Source organism: Pelmatolapia mariae, linkage group LG15, assembly GCF_036321145.2.
Source record: "Pelmatolapia mariae isolate MD_Pm_ZW linkage group LG15, Pm_UMD_F_2, whole genome shotgun sequence".
NCBI classification, from domain to species: Eukaryota; Metazoa; Chordata; class Actinopteri; order Cichliformes; family Cichlidae; genus Pelmatolapia; species Pelmatolapia mariae.
Genome location: NC_086240.1, coordinates 12,445,238 through 12,461,209, shown reverse-complemented (window position 1 = coordinate 12,461,209; position 15,972 = coordinate 12,445,238). Strand labels below are relative to the sequence as shown.

The 15,972-nt window shown below is 41.1% G+C and overlaps 1 protein-coding gene across 3 annotated transcripts; it reads left to right on the top strand.

Moving 5' to 3' along the window:
- Nucleotides 1-1,330: 1,330 nt before the first annotated feature.
- cmtr1 (cap methyltransferase 1) lies at nucleotides 1,331-15,144 on the top strand. Of its 3 annotated transcripts, none has more exons than XM_063495788.1 (24): nucleotides 1,331-1,393; nucleotides 3,491-3,595; nucleotides 6,263-6,429; nucleotides 6,590-6,748; nucleotides 6,872-6,964; nucleotides 7,052-7,123; nucleotides 7,263-7,357; nucleotides 7,565-7,637; nucleotides 7,740-7,938; nucleotides 8,043-8,161; nucleotides 8,276-8,372; nucleotides 8,495-8,627; nucleotides 8,928-9,107; nucleotides 9,195-9,251; nucleotides 9,351-9,408; nucleotides 9,521-9,589; nucleotides 9,789-9,920; nucleotides 11,787-11,912; nucleotides 12,122-12,213; nucleotides 12,377-12,445; nucleotides 12,656-12,703; nucleotides 12,840-12,952; nucleotides 13,067-13,175; nucleotides 14,038-15,144. In XM_063495788.1, exons 2-24 carry the CDS (start codon nucleotides 3,496-3,498, stop codon nucleotides 14,171-14,173), a joined length of 2,496 nt encoding a protein of 831 aa, XP_063351858.1. In that variant the 5' UTR covers nucleotides 1,331-1,393; nucleotides 3,491-3,495; the 3' UTR covers nucleotides 14,174-15,144. The 3 variants fall into 3 exon arrangements, with proteins under 3 accessions (XP_063351858.1, XP_063351857.1, XP_063351856.1); XM_063495787.1 differs by lacking the exon at nucleotides 1,331-1,393 and adding an exon at nucleotides 1,400-1,845; XM_063495786.1 differs by lacking the exons at nucleotides 1,331-1,393; nucleotides 3,491-3,595 and adding an exon at nucleotides 3,662-4,646.
- Nucleotides 15,145-15,972: the final 828 nt, after the last annotated feature.

Below are 15,972 nucleotides of genomic sequence, written 5' to 3'. Positions count from 1 at the left end.
AACAAAGGTGACAGTGTTATTGTACTACAGTTCAAAAATTGGAAAATAAAAAATGTAAGGAAGCAGGACTCTGTTTATGTGTTGGTGTCACGAAAGCGAGGATTTGACAGTTACTTCCAAGAAGGATTTCACAGACTCATTGGTGGCAGCATGTGACTGACAAGCTGCATCACAGAACAAAGAATGTGGAAACTTAATAACTCTCCACTATCCACAGTGCTTTGCTCAGAGCTCGGATTTTGAAAGTACACCAAAGGGAATATAAATTTAAGCTGTGGAAGAAAAATTATTTTCACTCCATGTGCAGACTGTCTGGAGCCACAAAGGTTATGCTCACTTGTTCCTGAGTGCCTTTCTTTCTCACAGGAAAGTATACAAGATACTTGTTTTTTTGCAAATGATTACAAAGTGCCACCAGGAAAAGTCTAATATTTGTCTTGAAGGGAGAACAGCTCAGGATGTCTTGAGTCACATGCCAGGAACAGATTAGCTCAATCTTATAGACATGCAAGTGTGATTAAAGGAGCCTCTAATCACTTAATCACTCAAAAACAATGCATTTGAAGTTTTATGTAAATTTGCCTTCACTATTATTAGGCACGGATAAATACAGATTCCTTGAATGCGACTTCAAGCTGCCTAAAGCCAGGATGTTGACCTTAGTGTGAGCAGGCAAACAAGCGAGTCATATGATTCTGCAGCAGACTGAACCACTGTAAGAGAAATCCATATAAAGTCTATCAATAATCTGTTACTCAGGAAAGTTGTGTGGTTTTAGGTGGGTACCTGAGAACCTGAGAAGTACATAAAGATTATTGGACATTATGGGCTTAGGAGTGGGTTGAACTGGGTAAACAAGTGCCTAGCAAGCGTGAGAGTGGCTCCTGAGAAACAGTGATACATGGCCAATAAATGAGAGCAGACGAGGAAGCGTCAAAATGTGTGTGTGTGTGTGTGTGTGTGTGGTTTTTTTTAAATAGTTTTATTTAACAAACACAAATACAATATGCAAAAAACAGGCCTTTTTCAATTACAAAAGAAGCATATGTAAGTTCATTAAGAAAATAATTCAGGGCATTTTTTGTCTATCATATAGCACTGAGATCTAAAAAAATAATAATAATAATAATCATTCCTCCATCCACTGATGTGGGGCTTGATCTGTATATGTTCACATTTATGAGCATTTTTTTTGCTAACATACTCAGATTATTTGTCAGAAAGTCTTTAAAATATGTTTAATTGTTAAAAGAAATAAAATTTAAAACAAAAAACAAACAGGAGAGGGCAGCAACACTCCAGTCTAGTCTGTCTGCCCCAGAAGTTGAAGTAGAAGAAGAAGAAGAAGAAGACGAAGAAGACGTCTTTACGCATCATTATTGCGCGTCCTCAGGTAAAGAAGGACCCACGAAGGCTCCAAAAACAACGCGGGCTAATGTAAACTTCGAAACCGTATAGTCACTACAAATTCTCCATATAAATAAACTGTAACTGGGAGAGCCCGAAGCATATACGGATGTTACGTTCTGTCGATGCTGTGTTACAACAGAGGAGTGAAGTTTTCCCTCCGAGCTGGTAAAAACGAGCCGGCTAACGGAGCTAGCTAACGACCAAAGCTGCTGTGGCTGCGCAGTTTCGTTTCAGCTGAACTCACCGAAAACACCCAGTAGATCTGCCTAGTCTGTTCACGTTAGCTGACCAAATATACTTTTTAAATCGACATGGGTCAGTCTGCAAGACACCTGCAGCGAAAGCAGTAGATAACGGGTCATATTTGAAGTTTTTTTTTCCTCACCTTTGAAGATTTAACGTTTTATGTCCAGTCCTGGTAACGCAGGCTAACAGGTAATCCTCGGGTTTCCTGTAACGTTAACTCTGTTCTGTTTATGCTCATTTTCAATGTAACTAAATAATTTGACCTGCTTATTATATTCTTAATTGATGGTTAGCTGTGCCTTATATCGGCTATCATAACAGGAAATACACAACACTAACTTTGCGCCTTATTACTACTGAAAAAAACCGGATTTGTGCTCTTTTTGTTGTCTTCATATTGAGCATTCATATTTTATAAAACATTTAAGGGTTACAGCAAAAGTTTGTTTCTGCCCTCAGCTTTTTAAAAATTGTTTTGACAGCCTAAAGTGACATCTCAACCATAATACAAAAATTGTCGAGGATGATTATTTAATATTTTAATTAAAGTGATAATGAAATAATCCACTTATTCTATATCAAAGTGATAAACTTGGATATAGATATAGATTCTTAATTTTGTAGTGAAATCACTGAGAATTACTGAGCCACTAGTCTTGAGCCGTCTCTCATTTCTTTATATTTTGCTAGAAAAATGGGATAAAACATCTGCGAACATAAATGGAAATACAGTTTAAAAGGCAAAGAGATAGTTTGTAAAATTCAAGAAAGCTTAAAAATGAATAATTAATATGATCACCTTTACTCTCAACATAGCTTTTGAACTCTAGTTCACACTAGTTTCTTTAAATAGCCTTCAGGAGTAGTTCTCCAGGACTTTTTTGAAGGAAATTCCAAAGCTCTTCTTTGGTTGTTGGCTGCCTTTTGTTCTGTTTTTTATCAAGACACACTGCTTGAGCAGTGTTGAGGTCTGGGCCTTGGGGAGGCCAATCCATGACTCATAGTGCTTTAGTGTGTGCTTTTACTGAATTGGCATTGCGTTTGGGATCATTGTCATGCTAAAAAAAATAAATGAAGCTGTTGTCAGTCAGATGTGTTTGAGATGGTATTGCGTGGTGGATCAGACTCTGGCAGGAGATTAATTTTGAACATGACAAAGTCTCCACCATGTCTTACAGATGGCTGTAGACACCCACTGTTGTACCTCTCTCCTGACCTCACTTCATACTGATTGACAGTTCAAAACAAAAAAATTTTATCCTCAAGTATGGCTTCTTGACAGCCAACCTTCCACTGAGACCATTTTTAATGAGGCTTAAGTGAACAGTAGATGGGTCAACTGAAGGGCTTGATGCATTTCTGAGGGCCCGTGTCAGGTCATGTGCTGTAGATAGTTTTTTAGGTCTGCTTTTTCTTCTTTTGTCCTCCTCGTGTCCAGTTTCCACAATTAGAAATAAATAAAGGAAAGAAAGTCTGGCTGTTCGGAAGCAAAATATGAATAAATGGATGTGGCTTAAAACTTTTTGCAGTCCTGTATAAATATTAATTTAGTCTTGTAAGGTCCTGTAAGGGCTTGTTTGACCAAATTTTTGGTATTTTGTGCTCTCGCTGTATGATAACCTTTGTTTTGTTTTTTAATCCATTCATTAGTTACTTAATTAAATCATTATTAAAGAGTTCATAAAATATAAGTCCATCTCATACATGTTTGCGTCATGTGCCTTGCATTGTAGTTGACATAAACTTGTGATATTTGTAATACTTATACTTAATACTTATAATCTGTATGCTGTTATTCTTATTTTTTTCTGTTGTCTTCTTGGCTCTTTTTCAGCCGTAATGAAGAGACGAGCCGATGTGTCTTTTGCATCACTTCATGGGACAAAGAGGCATCGTGATGACAGCAGTTCAGATGACGAGTCAAGACTATCCCGTCAAGGTAGATAATTAAAACGAACAAACAAAGACAACAACAGAAAATAGTCTTATATTTAGGTACAAACCCGAGCTTTTCTTACTATAGTTAAAACTGTAGCACCTACTAGAGATTTTCGGTTATACATGGGCCATTCATTCATTCATTCCTGCCTTCAACTGCCCAACCAGCTTTATTTTATATGTAGTCTGAAATTCTAAACTAAGGATGCCTCTTAAAAAGCCCCTGCCGCAGCAGCAGCATACAGATGATTATGTGGAGGAAAGTGCCACTGCAGACTCTGGGGAAGTCGACTTTCAGTTTGAAGTTAGCTCCAGTATGTCTGCTGAGCCTAATCTGGCCTCTTTGGCCAAGGCGTTTAAGACATTCATACAAATTCAAATGGAGAGAGATAAAAGACAGGAAAAGAAGGCCGCCAAGCAGGAGGAGAAACTGGGCGTACTGTCGCGTCAGGTCATGCAGCTTCAAATGGACCTTGAAGCCATCAGAGCTGGTCAGCCACCACGAGTTCCAGCCGGAGAACCCACGTTACAAAGGTTAGAAGAGTCTGACAACATTGAACATTACCTTTCCACCTTTGAAAGACTGGCAGAGGTCTATAACTGGCCACGGCAACAGTGGGCTGTCCGACTAATTCCACTGCTGACAGGGAAGGCGTTAACCGCTGTTCTGGCCATGGACCCAGCATACACGAAAGACTATTACCTGCTGCAGACTGTTATCCTGAAAAAGTATGAGATTAACAGAAATACTTACCGCCAGAGGTTCCGATCTTACAAGACACCTTCTAAAGAATCCCCCCAAGAATTATATGCACGTCTGAAGCATTTGTTTTGCAAGTGGGTGGCTTATGACACCTGCACAAAAGAAGACATTATGGAGAAGATGGTCCTTGAGCAATATCTTAAAGTGCTGTTCCCAAAGGTGAAGGCTTGGGTCAAAAGACACAACCCAAAGACTGCTAAGGAGGCTGCTGACCTGGTTGATGCCTACATGATTGGTCACAAGGGACCAAGGGTTAACTGCTATGCTGGCCTGCTCAGACCAACACGGGGTAAGTTTGTGGTAGGTTGCGGTTCAGCAAACTGTAGTAAACTGTATTAAACCCTTCTGCTTGGTAAAAGAAAAAACACACACACACACAAAGGTATACTCTGTTTAAAATCCTGTAATATTTTACACTCTTTGTCACTTTTAGTAAACATACTGATAAACGGGACATTGTATCCCAAATACATTCCTAAAGAACTGTGGGATGTAGAAGACAGTACCCACTGTGTGTGTACATAGATGTAGTTTGGATTTGCCCACTGTATAACTCTGCAGGCACATGAAGTACATAATTTACCACGACTTACAAAAGTAGCAGCAATTCCTCAGTTTCCATATCCTGTTCTTATTCTGTTAAATCTAATCCAACAGAGTAACACTGCATTGTGTGGGAACATCACCAGGGCTAGAAGAAGGTAATCAGAGGCTCCAGAAATTTTAGAAAACCAGTGTTAGTTCAGTTAGACCTCGTATGCTCAAATTCTGCCACGGGTTGTCTTGCTCGGGTCATATTCAGTCTCAGTCCACTTCTGGAGAAGCTACACCAATAACACACGCAAGCTAATACTATTCTACAACGTGGATTTCAAGGGCAGCATATGAAGAAAGGCTGGAGAGGTGCAGAGGCCAGTTTGGAGGAAATGCTGGTTCTGTCCTCAGTAAAGGAGTTACCTTTTCTCAAGTGGGATAAGTTGATGCCATCATATCTAAAGTCAAGTGATACTTGGACCTGTGGGTTGGTATAGAAAGTTCCTTCCTAGATTCTCTACACTCTATAACTTGACAAAGAAGAACCAGGCCAGTAGGGTTCAGTGGATTGTGTGGAGTGGAGTGTGAAGAGCCCTTTCAGACCCCTACTGAAGAGTTACAGCAGATATTCAGTGCTCAGGCTGATGCCTGTGCCCTGGGCTTTGGAGAAGCTCTGCTGCAGGTTGAACCAGGAAGCATGCATGCAAGTATTTGAGGATGCAGAATGAACGCCTTGGCATAAAGTGGGAATTGGACTTAAGTGTGACTTGTTGGAAAGAAAGTTCATCCTCTAGAATGGCAACCAAGCACTATAATCGCTGAAGAACATGAGGGATACCCCCTCCAAGATAACAAGGTGCTTCCTGGCTGTGCAACCCCTTTGACAATCTCTACAAGAGTGTAAAACAGAACTGCATAGCTGACTGCCTCTCCAGGATCCCAGAGGTGTTGTCTTCAGCAGGAGGAGGGGGAAATTGCAAGTCTAGAAAATTTACATTTTCAACACACTAGCAACTCAATTATATTATTCTGTTTCAACAAGCCAGCAAAATCTCATAAAAATATCAACTACATGGGAAAAATGAGTGCATGATTTGTTCCTGTAAGAGGAGCTAATCATAAGTGTGCTTCCTCCCCATTGAGCCAGTTCTCATTTACAAGTATATTAATGAAGATATGGTCAGCCATTGCAAAGAAGAATTTTGACCTAGTGAGAGTCCTTTCCAGGTGCAGTGGTATACCAGGAATGGACATGAGGCTCTAACTTTTAAATGTATTTTATAGATGCGTAAGATGGTCTAAGATTGTTACATTTGATGGATAATTCGTGTGTGTGTGTGTGCGTGCGCGTGTGTGTGTGTGTGTGTGTAGACTCTAGTCAAAATGACTCCCTTAGTGACCAGGAGGATCAAAGACCCGGGTTCTCGATGCCCTCCATATCATCATCATCATCATCCTTTGATACCCAGGACAATGACGCCCCCTCGCAGGCCTCCTCCAAGTTCGCTATGTACAACAGTGTGTCACAGAAGCTCATGGTAATGTAGCAAAACCCTCTCTAAGCTGAGGTGTTTGACAGTTTTTATGTATTATATTTTAAATTTTTTTTAAAAAAAAACATTTCAGAATATTTCCAAACAGCAAAGAAGTTTGCGTTTTATTAACTTACTTGTTTTTTGCTACTTCTTACACTTTCAGGCCAAAATGGGCTTCAGAGAGGGCGAGGGTTTGGGTAAGTTTAACCAAGGACGCAAGGAGATCGTGGAGGCTTCTACTCAGCGAGGGAGAAGAGGTCTGGGTCTCACGCTGCAGGGTTTCCAGGGAGAACTTAATGTTGACTGGCGCGATGAACCCGAGGTAGGCAGTAGTCCTTTTTGGCATTTGTGTTTTTTAATCTTTAGGTTTGAAATAATATATGTGAATGATCAATCAACTGTCCCTTGATCTCTGTTTTGTCTCTTTTCCTGTTTGTCTGCACAGCCCAGTGCTGTCGAGAAGGTTGATTGGTTCCCAGAATGCACCACAGAGATCCCAGACGCTGATGAGCTTAGCGACTGGATGATCCAGGGACCGGTAAAACCAGAAACTCAGATTCTCACAGATATGCATGCATCGCTTTTGCAGTCTATTTATATCATTCCTGATTTTCACTCTGGACAGAGAAAACTTAAAATTGAGGATGAGACTGAGTTTTGCACAGAAGATCTTTTGCACACTCTTCTACGATGCAAAGTGAGTTACATCAAGAATTTGCTTCTGTTAAATTTATTCCCACAAGGTATTTAAATTGTGGCAAGTGTACACTGGGAAAAAATGATGGAAAGGTCATATATTACACAAGTTTACATATTTTTTATATTGTGATGTTTAGTCAGTATTTGATGACCTGGAGGGCGAGGAGATGAGGAGAGCGCGGACACGCTCCAACCCTTATGAGACTATTAGAGGAGGTATCTTTCTCAACAGGTCAGTCTTTCGGTAGTAAAACACAGGCAGGATGAGTAGCCAGTGTCAATAATATATAAGTCATTTCCTTTTTTAATAGTAGTTTGCTGCTATGAGTATTAATTTAGGTTGCTTTTTACATTTTTTTTTAAATTTTGCACAGTATTCTATGGCCTGACAGTCATTTAAAGACAATGACGAGCTGTATTATGTGCGTTGTGTATTTAGAGCAGCTATGAAAATGGCCAACTTGGACTACTGTTTTGACCATATGTTCACCAACCCAAAGGATTCCCAAGGGGTGAGTGGGTCAGCTAATTAATACTGAACTTTTTTTGTTGTATCACAGCACAAAGTTCCATATAAACAGATGGCAACATAAAGCTTGTGTCTCATTATGCAGAGACCTCTGACGAAGGACCGCGAGGGCGAGCTTCTTTACTTTGGCGATGTGTGCGCAGGACCTGGAGGCTTTTCAGAATATGTGCTGTGGAGAAGACGCTGGCATGCCAAGGGCTTTGGCATGACGCTGAAAGGACCCTGCGACTTCAAGCTGGAAGATTTTTATGCAGCACCGAGCGAGCTGTTCGAGCCTTATTACGGTACGTTTACAAAACCCGCACGTCACACCCAGGGGACAAGAGACACGGCTTTGTGTTTCCAGTGATGAATGATTCAGTGAAATCGTCACCTCTCTGCATCCCAGGTGAGGGAGGTGTGGATGGTGACGGTGACATCACTCGGCCTGAAAATGTGACTGCCTTCCGAAACTTTGTCATGGAGAGCACGGAGAGGAGAGGGCTTCATTTCCTCATGGCAGATGGGGTAAGAGTAATATTTGTAGGATATGAGGATAAAATAAAGGTGGACAAACTTCACAAAGGGTTCTTGTGGCTTAATGTTTGGATCAGCTTCAGTATGGTCTCTGTTTTTTTCCAGGGCTTCTCCGTAGAAGGCCAAGAGAACCTCCAGGAGATCCTGAGCAAACAGCTGCTGCTTTGTCAATTCCTCACTGCAATTTCTACACTCAGGACGGGTATGCATGTCTCTTTAAACGCTTGTAAATTTACACACTCACTAGTGTTCCTAAAATTTCTCTTTAACCACCTGCCACAGTACAGTGAACATGTGCAGTAAGTCTCACTTTCTCTCCTCTAGGTGGCCATTTTGTCTGTAAGACTTTTGACCTCTTCACTCCCTTCAGCGTGGGTTTGGTGTACCTGCTCTACCTCTGCTTCGAGAGGATCTCGCTCTTCAAACCTGTCACCAGCAGGCCTGCAAACTCTGAGAGGTGAGCCCATGTTATAATGTGTCTTTGTACATGTGAGAATACGATGAGAGTGTGTTTGTAAAATAGCTACATTTTCTGCCACCTACACGCTACACTTCAGGAGCTTTTGCGGCATCCCATTCACCAAGATGGGCTTATAGGGATAGATCGCTATGGCAAATTGTGCTGCAAGTCTAAACTGCTGCAGATTAAATCTCTCAGCTCGCTGCAGGGAAAGTAGGATGATCTATAGATCCAATATAGGATTTATTAGGGGGTTTATGTGAGGTTATAGATCTCTTCTCACATTGTCATCCACAGGTACATTGTGTGCCGTGGCCTGAAACCCGGCTCAGACGCAGTCAGGGAATACATGTTCAGAGTCAACCTGAAGCTGAACCAGCTGAGGAACACGGACAGAGACGTTACAGAGGTGGTTCCGCTGAATATCATCAAGGATGACACTGACTTCTACCAGTTTATGGTGAACTCCAATGAGAGGTAGAACTACTCAGTATCCACAAAGCCTTCAATCACTGCTTATCAAACACAGTGACTGACAAAGATGGTGTTTAATTGTCTCTTCAGCCTTTGTGCAGTCCAGATCAAGGCCTTGGCTAAGATCCACGCTTTTGTTGTAGACTCGTGAGTGAACACTGTTGAACATTTATCTTTGCTGCTCTATAACCACGTGTTTGACATGGTGTTTTTGTCTGGAAACTGACTGGGTTACACTGTCCCTAGGAATCTCTCGGAGCCAAGGCAAGCTGACATCAGGAAGGAGTGTTTGAAGCTCTGGGCAGTGAGTACAGAAGCCGATATACATACCAAACTGAAAGAGAATTTTGAAAGAATGAATAGAAAAGAATACAAGTTTTTATGTACACTTTGTGTTTATTTATGTCAATTTTTAGGTCCCAGACAAGGCCAGAGTCGCTCCTACTTCGTCAGACCCAAAGTCAAAATTCTATGAGCTGATTAAGGTCAGTTAATAAATTTGGGTTTAAAGCAAATCCTACTGGGTACTGTACAGCGCTGATAAATGAGCTCTGACATATAGACGGTAGAAACTAATTAATAATTAAAAGACAAATGATTTTTTCATATGAAACAGTGTTATAAATAGGCTCATTAAACTTCTGAATGTGTCTCACTTTCTGCTCTTTTTCTGCTTCATATCAGAGCTCAGACGTGGAGTCGTTCCAGTGTAAGCCGACTTCTCTCAACTCCACCACACTCGAAAAGTTGCGCCATGTCCTGGACTACAGGTGCATTGTGGGAGGTGGAGAGCAGATCTTTCTTCTAGCGCTGGGGGTGAGTTGGATGAAAAAATGTGGGTCTTAAACTTGTGCTTTGTGTGACACGGAAAACAAAACATAACAAGAAGCACTCCAAGACCTCAAACCTCCACCAAGGCAGCTCCATCTGTGGGCTGTATTTAGTGCTAAGGGAATAGTTTTGTATTTTCTGTATGTTGTCAACACACACAACTAGGGATGGGTACCGGTTTCCGGTGCCATCATGGCACCGGTTCTGACATAAACGGTAGTAACCAGACCGAAAAGCAGTGCACATTTCGGTGCTTTATTTCGGTGCTTTTTTTTCCCTGAGATGTGATACACTTTAGATTCTAGCCAATCATTTTACCTTTGCAAGCGTAGTAGGCGGGCCCAGGTACGTATGTTCTTTTAGAGCAGAGCTACAGATTAAAAATGCCCAAGGCGAAACGGTCAAAGTCTGGCTGTACTTCACAGCAAAAGATGCAAACCCAGCAGCCTGCAACAAGTGCTTTAAGCTGATACTGTGATGCTGTGCAAAGGAGGTAACTCCTCGAATCTGATGAAACACCTGGCGGCGCATAGCGTTTTTTTAAAAGCTGAGAAATGCGCCGTATTTGATAGCTTGCTGCGAGACCTCACACCGTGCACATATACTGCGGGTGTGGTGCCTGTTATCGGACCCGGAGTTAGCAACATCCCCCAAAAACCCGAAGAGTAGAGTCCTGGCCCCTACTAGCCCTGCCAGTGTAGCAGAAATGATGACGGATGATGATGGCAGCAGCAGCCGTTCTTCTCTGCGTGAGTAGCTTAATGTTGTTCGTGTGTAATTTACGTTGAGTAGGCTAACCACGTTATTACATTAATGCATGTAAGGTGAACTAGCAAACACCGTCATAGTTAAATGCGGCTGTCTTCTTGTTTGATGGCAGATACTCCCTTCACTTGGGCCAAAAAGGCTAAAATGACCAAAGAAAAATTGGAAAACAGTTAAACATGAGAGGTTTTTGGACAAAGTTTGTGTTTTTTCCATTGATTAAGCACTGCTTCCAGCCAAGAGTGATACCATATATGCCCTATAGCTGCAGAAAAGGCTAACATTGTTATCTTTTTACAAAAAAACAGCTGAACATGAGAGGTTTCTGGACCAATTTTGTGTTCTCCATTCTTTAAGCACCGGTTCGAGCACCGTTTAAGCACCGGCACCGTTTCAAAAGTACCGGTTTGGTACTGGTATCGGATAAAACCTAAACGATACCCATCCCTACACACAACACTTGTAAGAATCATAGTTTGTAACTCATAAGGCTTTTTGTTAGTTCCAATAAAGGGTTAAGATGACCTTGAAGACCTTGCTGGATGTAAGCTAAATTTTAATACATTGTTAACACGACCCCACTCTACACTCCTGCAGTTTTATCAGCATTGCTTCAAAACCTTTGGAGCTATTGTGTTTACAGGCAGAAAGAATGACACACTCGCACAAACACTACCAAAAACACAACCTTGTTGGCAGAAGTAATGACTGAAACATGTAATATTATTATTAAAAATAAGGCATGGCTAAAGGTCAGCAGTGAATTCCTGGTAGTTAATGTGTTGGATGGAGGAGGAAACTGTCATGTCGCATATTGAGACGGGGTTTGATGGATGTGCCAGAACGAGTTTGATTCACTGCAGCTCAAAACCTGAAGGGGACTTGAAAGGATCTCTATTAAAGCCGGAGACCATGAGACCTTCAGAGATTGTGCATATTTGAGCTGTTTTGTCAGCATACAAAGAGCCAGCAGTGTCATAAATTCTGTTGTGTTTGCTCTTTGTTTTGATTGAACACTGTAACTACCCCAGAGACTTTACTCTCTATGCAACTTTGATCAAACCTGGTTTCCGATGACTTTTGCAGAAGTCTCAGATTTACACCTGGGATGGAAAAATGCCTGTGCGCTGGAGGAAAATGGAGAATTTCAAGCTGGAGCTGCCAAGAGATACACTTCTAAGTGTAGAGATTGTCCAAGAACTAAAGGGCGAGGTGAGAGAATGGACTGAAACTTTGTGACAGACTCAGGTTTTCTTATCACTTATTATTCTGATCCTCTTGGACTCCAATTTTCTGTTTAAACATTTTTTAAGGACCTTTTACAGCTAGCCTCAATCAGAATGCGTGACTTGCATTGCGGTTTACGTGCAGCTGAGTAGGATGCTTTCTGAGCTGTGTTACACTCTCCCTTCGGTCCTCAGGGCAAAGCTCAGCGCAGAATCAACGCAGTTCATGTAATGGATGCACTAATACTGAACGGCACTGATGTAAGAGATCAGCACTTCAACCAGCGGTGAGACATTTTTATCCAACTTAAAAATGGGTCTTTGTATGAGAAAAAAGTAGAAAATCATTAAAAAGACTAGTAAAATATTCCCTGTATATTCATTTTTATATTTTAATAGTTTCAGATAATCTTCATTGTATCTGCTAAATGATGTTTGTTATGTTTCCAGGATCCAGATGGCTGACAAGTTTGTGAAGGCGGTGGCTAAACCCAGCAGACCAGACATGAACCCCATCAGGTACTCCCATCTGCTTTCTTTTAATTTTATTTTCTTACTAACTAAATATTAGTTTATGCAATCTCACATGGGGTATAATACTTAAAAATAATGCTTACAAGTACTGCTGTGGTAGTTGTGATCGAACACTGAGCAAAATTGTGAAAGAAATCTTACATGCAGTTTGGTAAATTACAAAGATTACAAAGCATCATCTTTTTTTCCCTCCAGAGTGAAGGAAGTTTACAGGCTGGAAGAAATGGAGAAAATCTTTGTCAGGTATGGGAAGAGAACCCTCTGAGTAGCTGCCGTGTATATTTACTACTGCAGCTTCTTAGATTTGTCCTGTTTTTCAAGATCAAGGCTCCTTTTATGGCGCTTGTCAGAAAAACTTGTCATTTCCTTCCCCACCCAGACTAGAGATGAAAGTGACAAAGAGCTCAGGAGGTGTCCCGCGTCTGTCCTACACAGGAAGAGATGACAGACACTTCCTTCCCACGGGCCTCTACATCATCAAGACTGTCAATGGTCTGTATGTTGTGATTTGTTTTAACTGCGAGTGCAAACAATGCTGCGAGCAAAATTTATTTATTTATTAGTAAGTAAATAAATGCGGGATTTCTTTTCTCCTTCACCATTTAGAGCCGTGGACAATGGCGTACAGCAAAAACTCCAAGATGAAGTTCTTTTATAATAAAACAACCAAGGAGTCGACCTATGCAATGCCACCGAACTCTGCTGCTCCTTTCCAGTGTGTAGCGTCCTCTCAATTTCTCTCTTTATTCCAGAAATTCACATCTGAAAAAGTTCATCTGCTTATAAAAATAAAAATAATAACTGAATGTAAATATTTTAAGATCTCATAAGTAGGGCTGTTCGATATAACGATATATATCGGATGACGATATAAAAACGTCTATCGTTTCATTTTACGCTATCGTTTGTTTTGTGGTGTCGCAAAATAAACTGTTTATGGCAATATTTTTTTTATTGTTTTGATGGTCACTGTAGAATTTCTTAAAGTTCTCTCTTTCTCTTATATTTAGTAACCACATTTAGTAATAACCACACTACGGACGGACAAGCGACTGTTTTTATGCGTTGTCATTAGCAACAGTGATCGTGTGGCTCCCGCTTGTTTATTTTCCACATAAATCTTTCACAATAAAGCTGAAGATCCTGTTGAGATTTTTCAAAATAAACTGAATCACGTGACAGATGAGAGGCCAAAAAAAGCCGTCAGGTGCTAAAAAATAAACCTTAGAACAGGCTTTTCCCCGAAGCACACCGTGTAATAAATACTCACAAAGAAAATTGCGGCCGTTTCAACTTATGTAACACTCGACTCCAGGTGCACGACGCCCAGCTGAAAACACTTCACGCAAGTCGAGTTGCCCGAGATTCACAGAATTAGCTGAAAATGTAAAATTTTTGTGATATATATCGTCGGGACGATAAATGTCTTCTATCGGGAAATTAGATTTTGGTCATATCGCACAGCCCTACTTATTAGCTCATATTTTATTCACAATAGAACACAGGAAACGTGTTAAACAGCGTTTAAGCTGTTTCACTATTTCATGGAAAATATTGACAAATTCTTTTCCTTGCAGCGTATGCCACTCCGAGCGGCTCTTCTGGGCCTGGGTGGATGGGGTTATAGTTCATGATTCTCAGACCAGAGTGGACCCTGAGAAACTGTCCAAAGATGACGTGCTGTACTTCATACACCAGCATTACCAGCCCTGAAAGACTCCCAGTCACAGGGCTTCGTCAGCTGCAGACTGTATGCAGAGTGCGCTGGGTTGTGAAGCCTTGGCAAAGAGTACAATGCAGTTCACTAATCGTCATTTCATTTAACAATCAAAGGACGGTTATTAAAATGACTTTACAGCTGATTGTTTTTATGAATCCGTTGCTTACTGTCCCATTAAATATCAATAAACTGCTTTATGACCCTTTGGAAGGTACCTCCATGTTATCTTGTTATCAGGTTGGAGTTGTTTGCTGCTGTTTTTAGCAATGGCATGTCCTCGTAAAACTGATGTTTGACAGACCAGTCTATTTTTCAGTCTTTTCCACTTCCTCTGACTCAACCTTTGATTTTGAATTGTAATGAGTAGCATTGCCTTATAGGACAACATGGAGACAAAGGTGTTTGCTATGCCCTATAGATTCAGTTTCTCCAGTTCCTCCTCAATGCCACTCTTGTTTTTGTGCACACTGCATTAGCAGTGATAGATAGGGTCACAAGGTTAAACTATGAATCCACATCTGTAATTATTCTTTCTTCTCACTGCTGGAAGCATGACTGGTCTTCTAAAGAAAACACAAGAGTCTGTTTGCCTCATCTTTACACTAACAGTGTCGCGGTGCTTTCCCTTGAAAAACTGTGTAGCATGTAAATCACCCTTTAAGTCGTTCTCACAGTCATTTCAACGTGCATTCAGAGATGGAGCAGCTCTCTCCTTTCCACACTTCTCTGTCATCTAGACTGTGGGAGTGAAGTTTGGGAAGTGTCCCCTTTAGTTTTTAGGTTGTTTGTACCCCACCTGCTCTTTAAAATTGTGCCTCCATATCTTCTAGTTGTGTGTCTGGTTTTTGTTTTTGTTTTTTTAATGCTGCAAATGAGTTATTTTTCTGGTGTAAATTTAGCTTTCAATCTCTTTGATGTAAATATTAATAAGTAAATAAATGGGAGACGCTGTTCCCACAATATATGTTCAACTGCCTGGTGATATTGGGTGGAGACAGTAGTCAGAGTAAAGGCTGGATTAAGCTGTTAGAAGGCAATGGGCATGCTTATATACCAACCAAATTACACAAGTGCACACAACATGTTGTAGCTTAGCTGTTTCGCACACAGCTTTAGAAATGTGGTCGGACTGTGGGAATTTGTTATTGTAGATTCAGTAAAACCCAATTTGAGCCCAGTATAAAAGAAATAAAGCTTTGGGGATACTAATCTGTGCATTCTGGAAGAATGAACCATTATGAATCCATTTCACCTGCTGTGTGAGTACAGGCATTAACAAGTGGAAGTCAACCCTCAAGGAAAAGCAGTGGTTTTGCAGGTGGTTGCCACAGAACTTGCCTTCTCCTGATGACTACTGGGGTATTACCTGCAGCCTATTCAGGTTGCACAGGTCGTCCACACATATACGTGGTGGTCTGTGAGCACTGGCCCCACTAAAGAATGTCAGAAACTCATGCTGCTCCTTGTTTAGTCTGTTTCTGATGGTTTGGTCAGTAACACACAGGTGAGTAGCCTGCTGGACGTCATTGTGCAGGCCTCCAGCAATGCTCCTCCTGTTCCTCCTTGCACAATGGACCTGCTGGGTTGATGTTCAGCCTATCAGGTCTATCCATAGATTCCTCCACTATGGCACGTCCGCTGGTATCTCTGGATGTGCCATCCTAATAATAAAAGATCTGATCCTCTGGGTCATTTATTCCACATTAACTTTCTGAATCCTTTCAGTTTCACTGGCAACTCATAAGATTGAGAGTCACTTCTATTAACAGCAAATTGTCCTCGCAGTTCTGCT

Coding starts and splice junctions, on each gene's coding strand:
- cmtr1 (XM_063495786.1), top strand. CDS start 3,800: ATGCCTCTTAAAAAGCCCCTGCCGCAGCAGCAGCATACAGATGATTAT. Junction 6,965..7,051: donor ACTGGATGATCCAGGGACCG/GTAAAACCAGAA, acceptor CACTCTGGACAG/AGAAAACTTAAAATTGAGGA. Junction 8,628..8,927: donor AGGCCTGCAAACTCTGAGAG/GTGAGCCCATGT, acceptor TGTCATCCACAG/GTACATTGTGTGCCGTGGCC.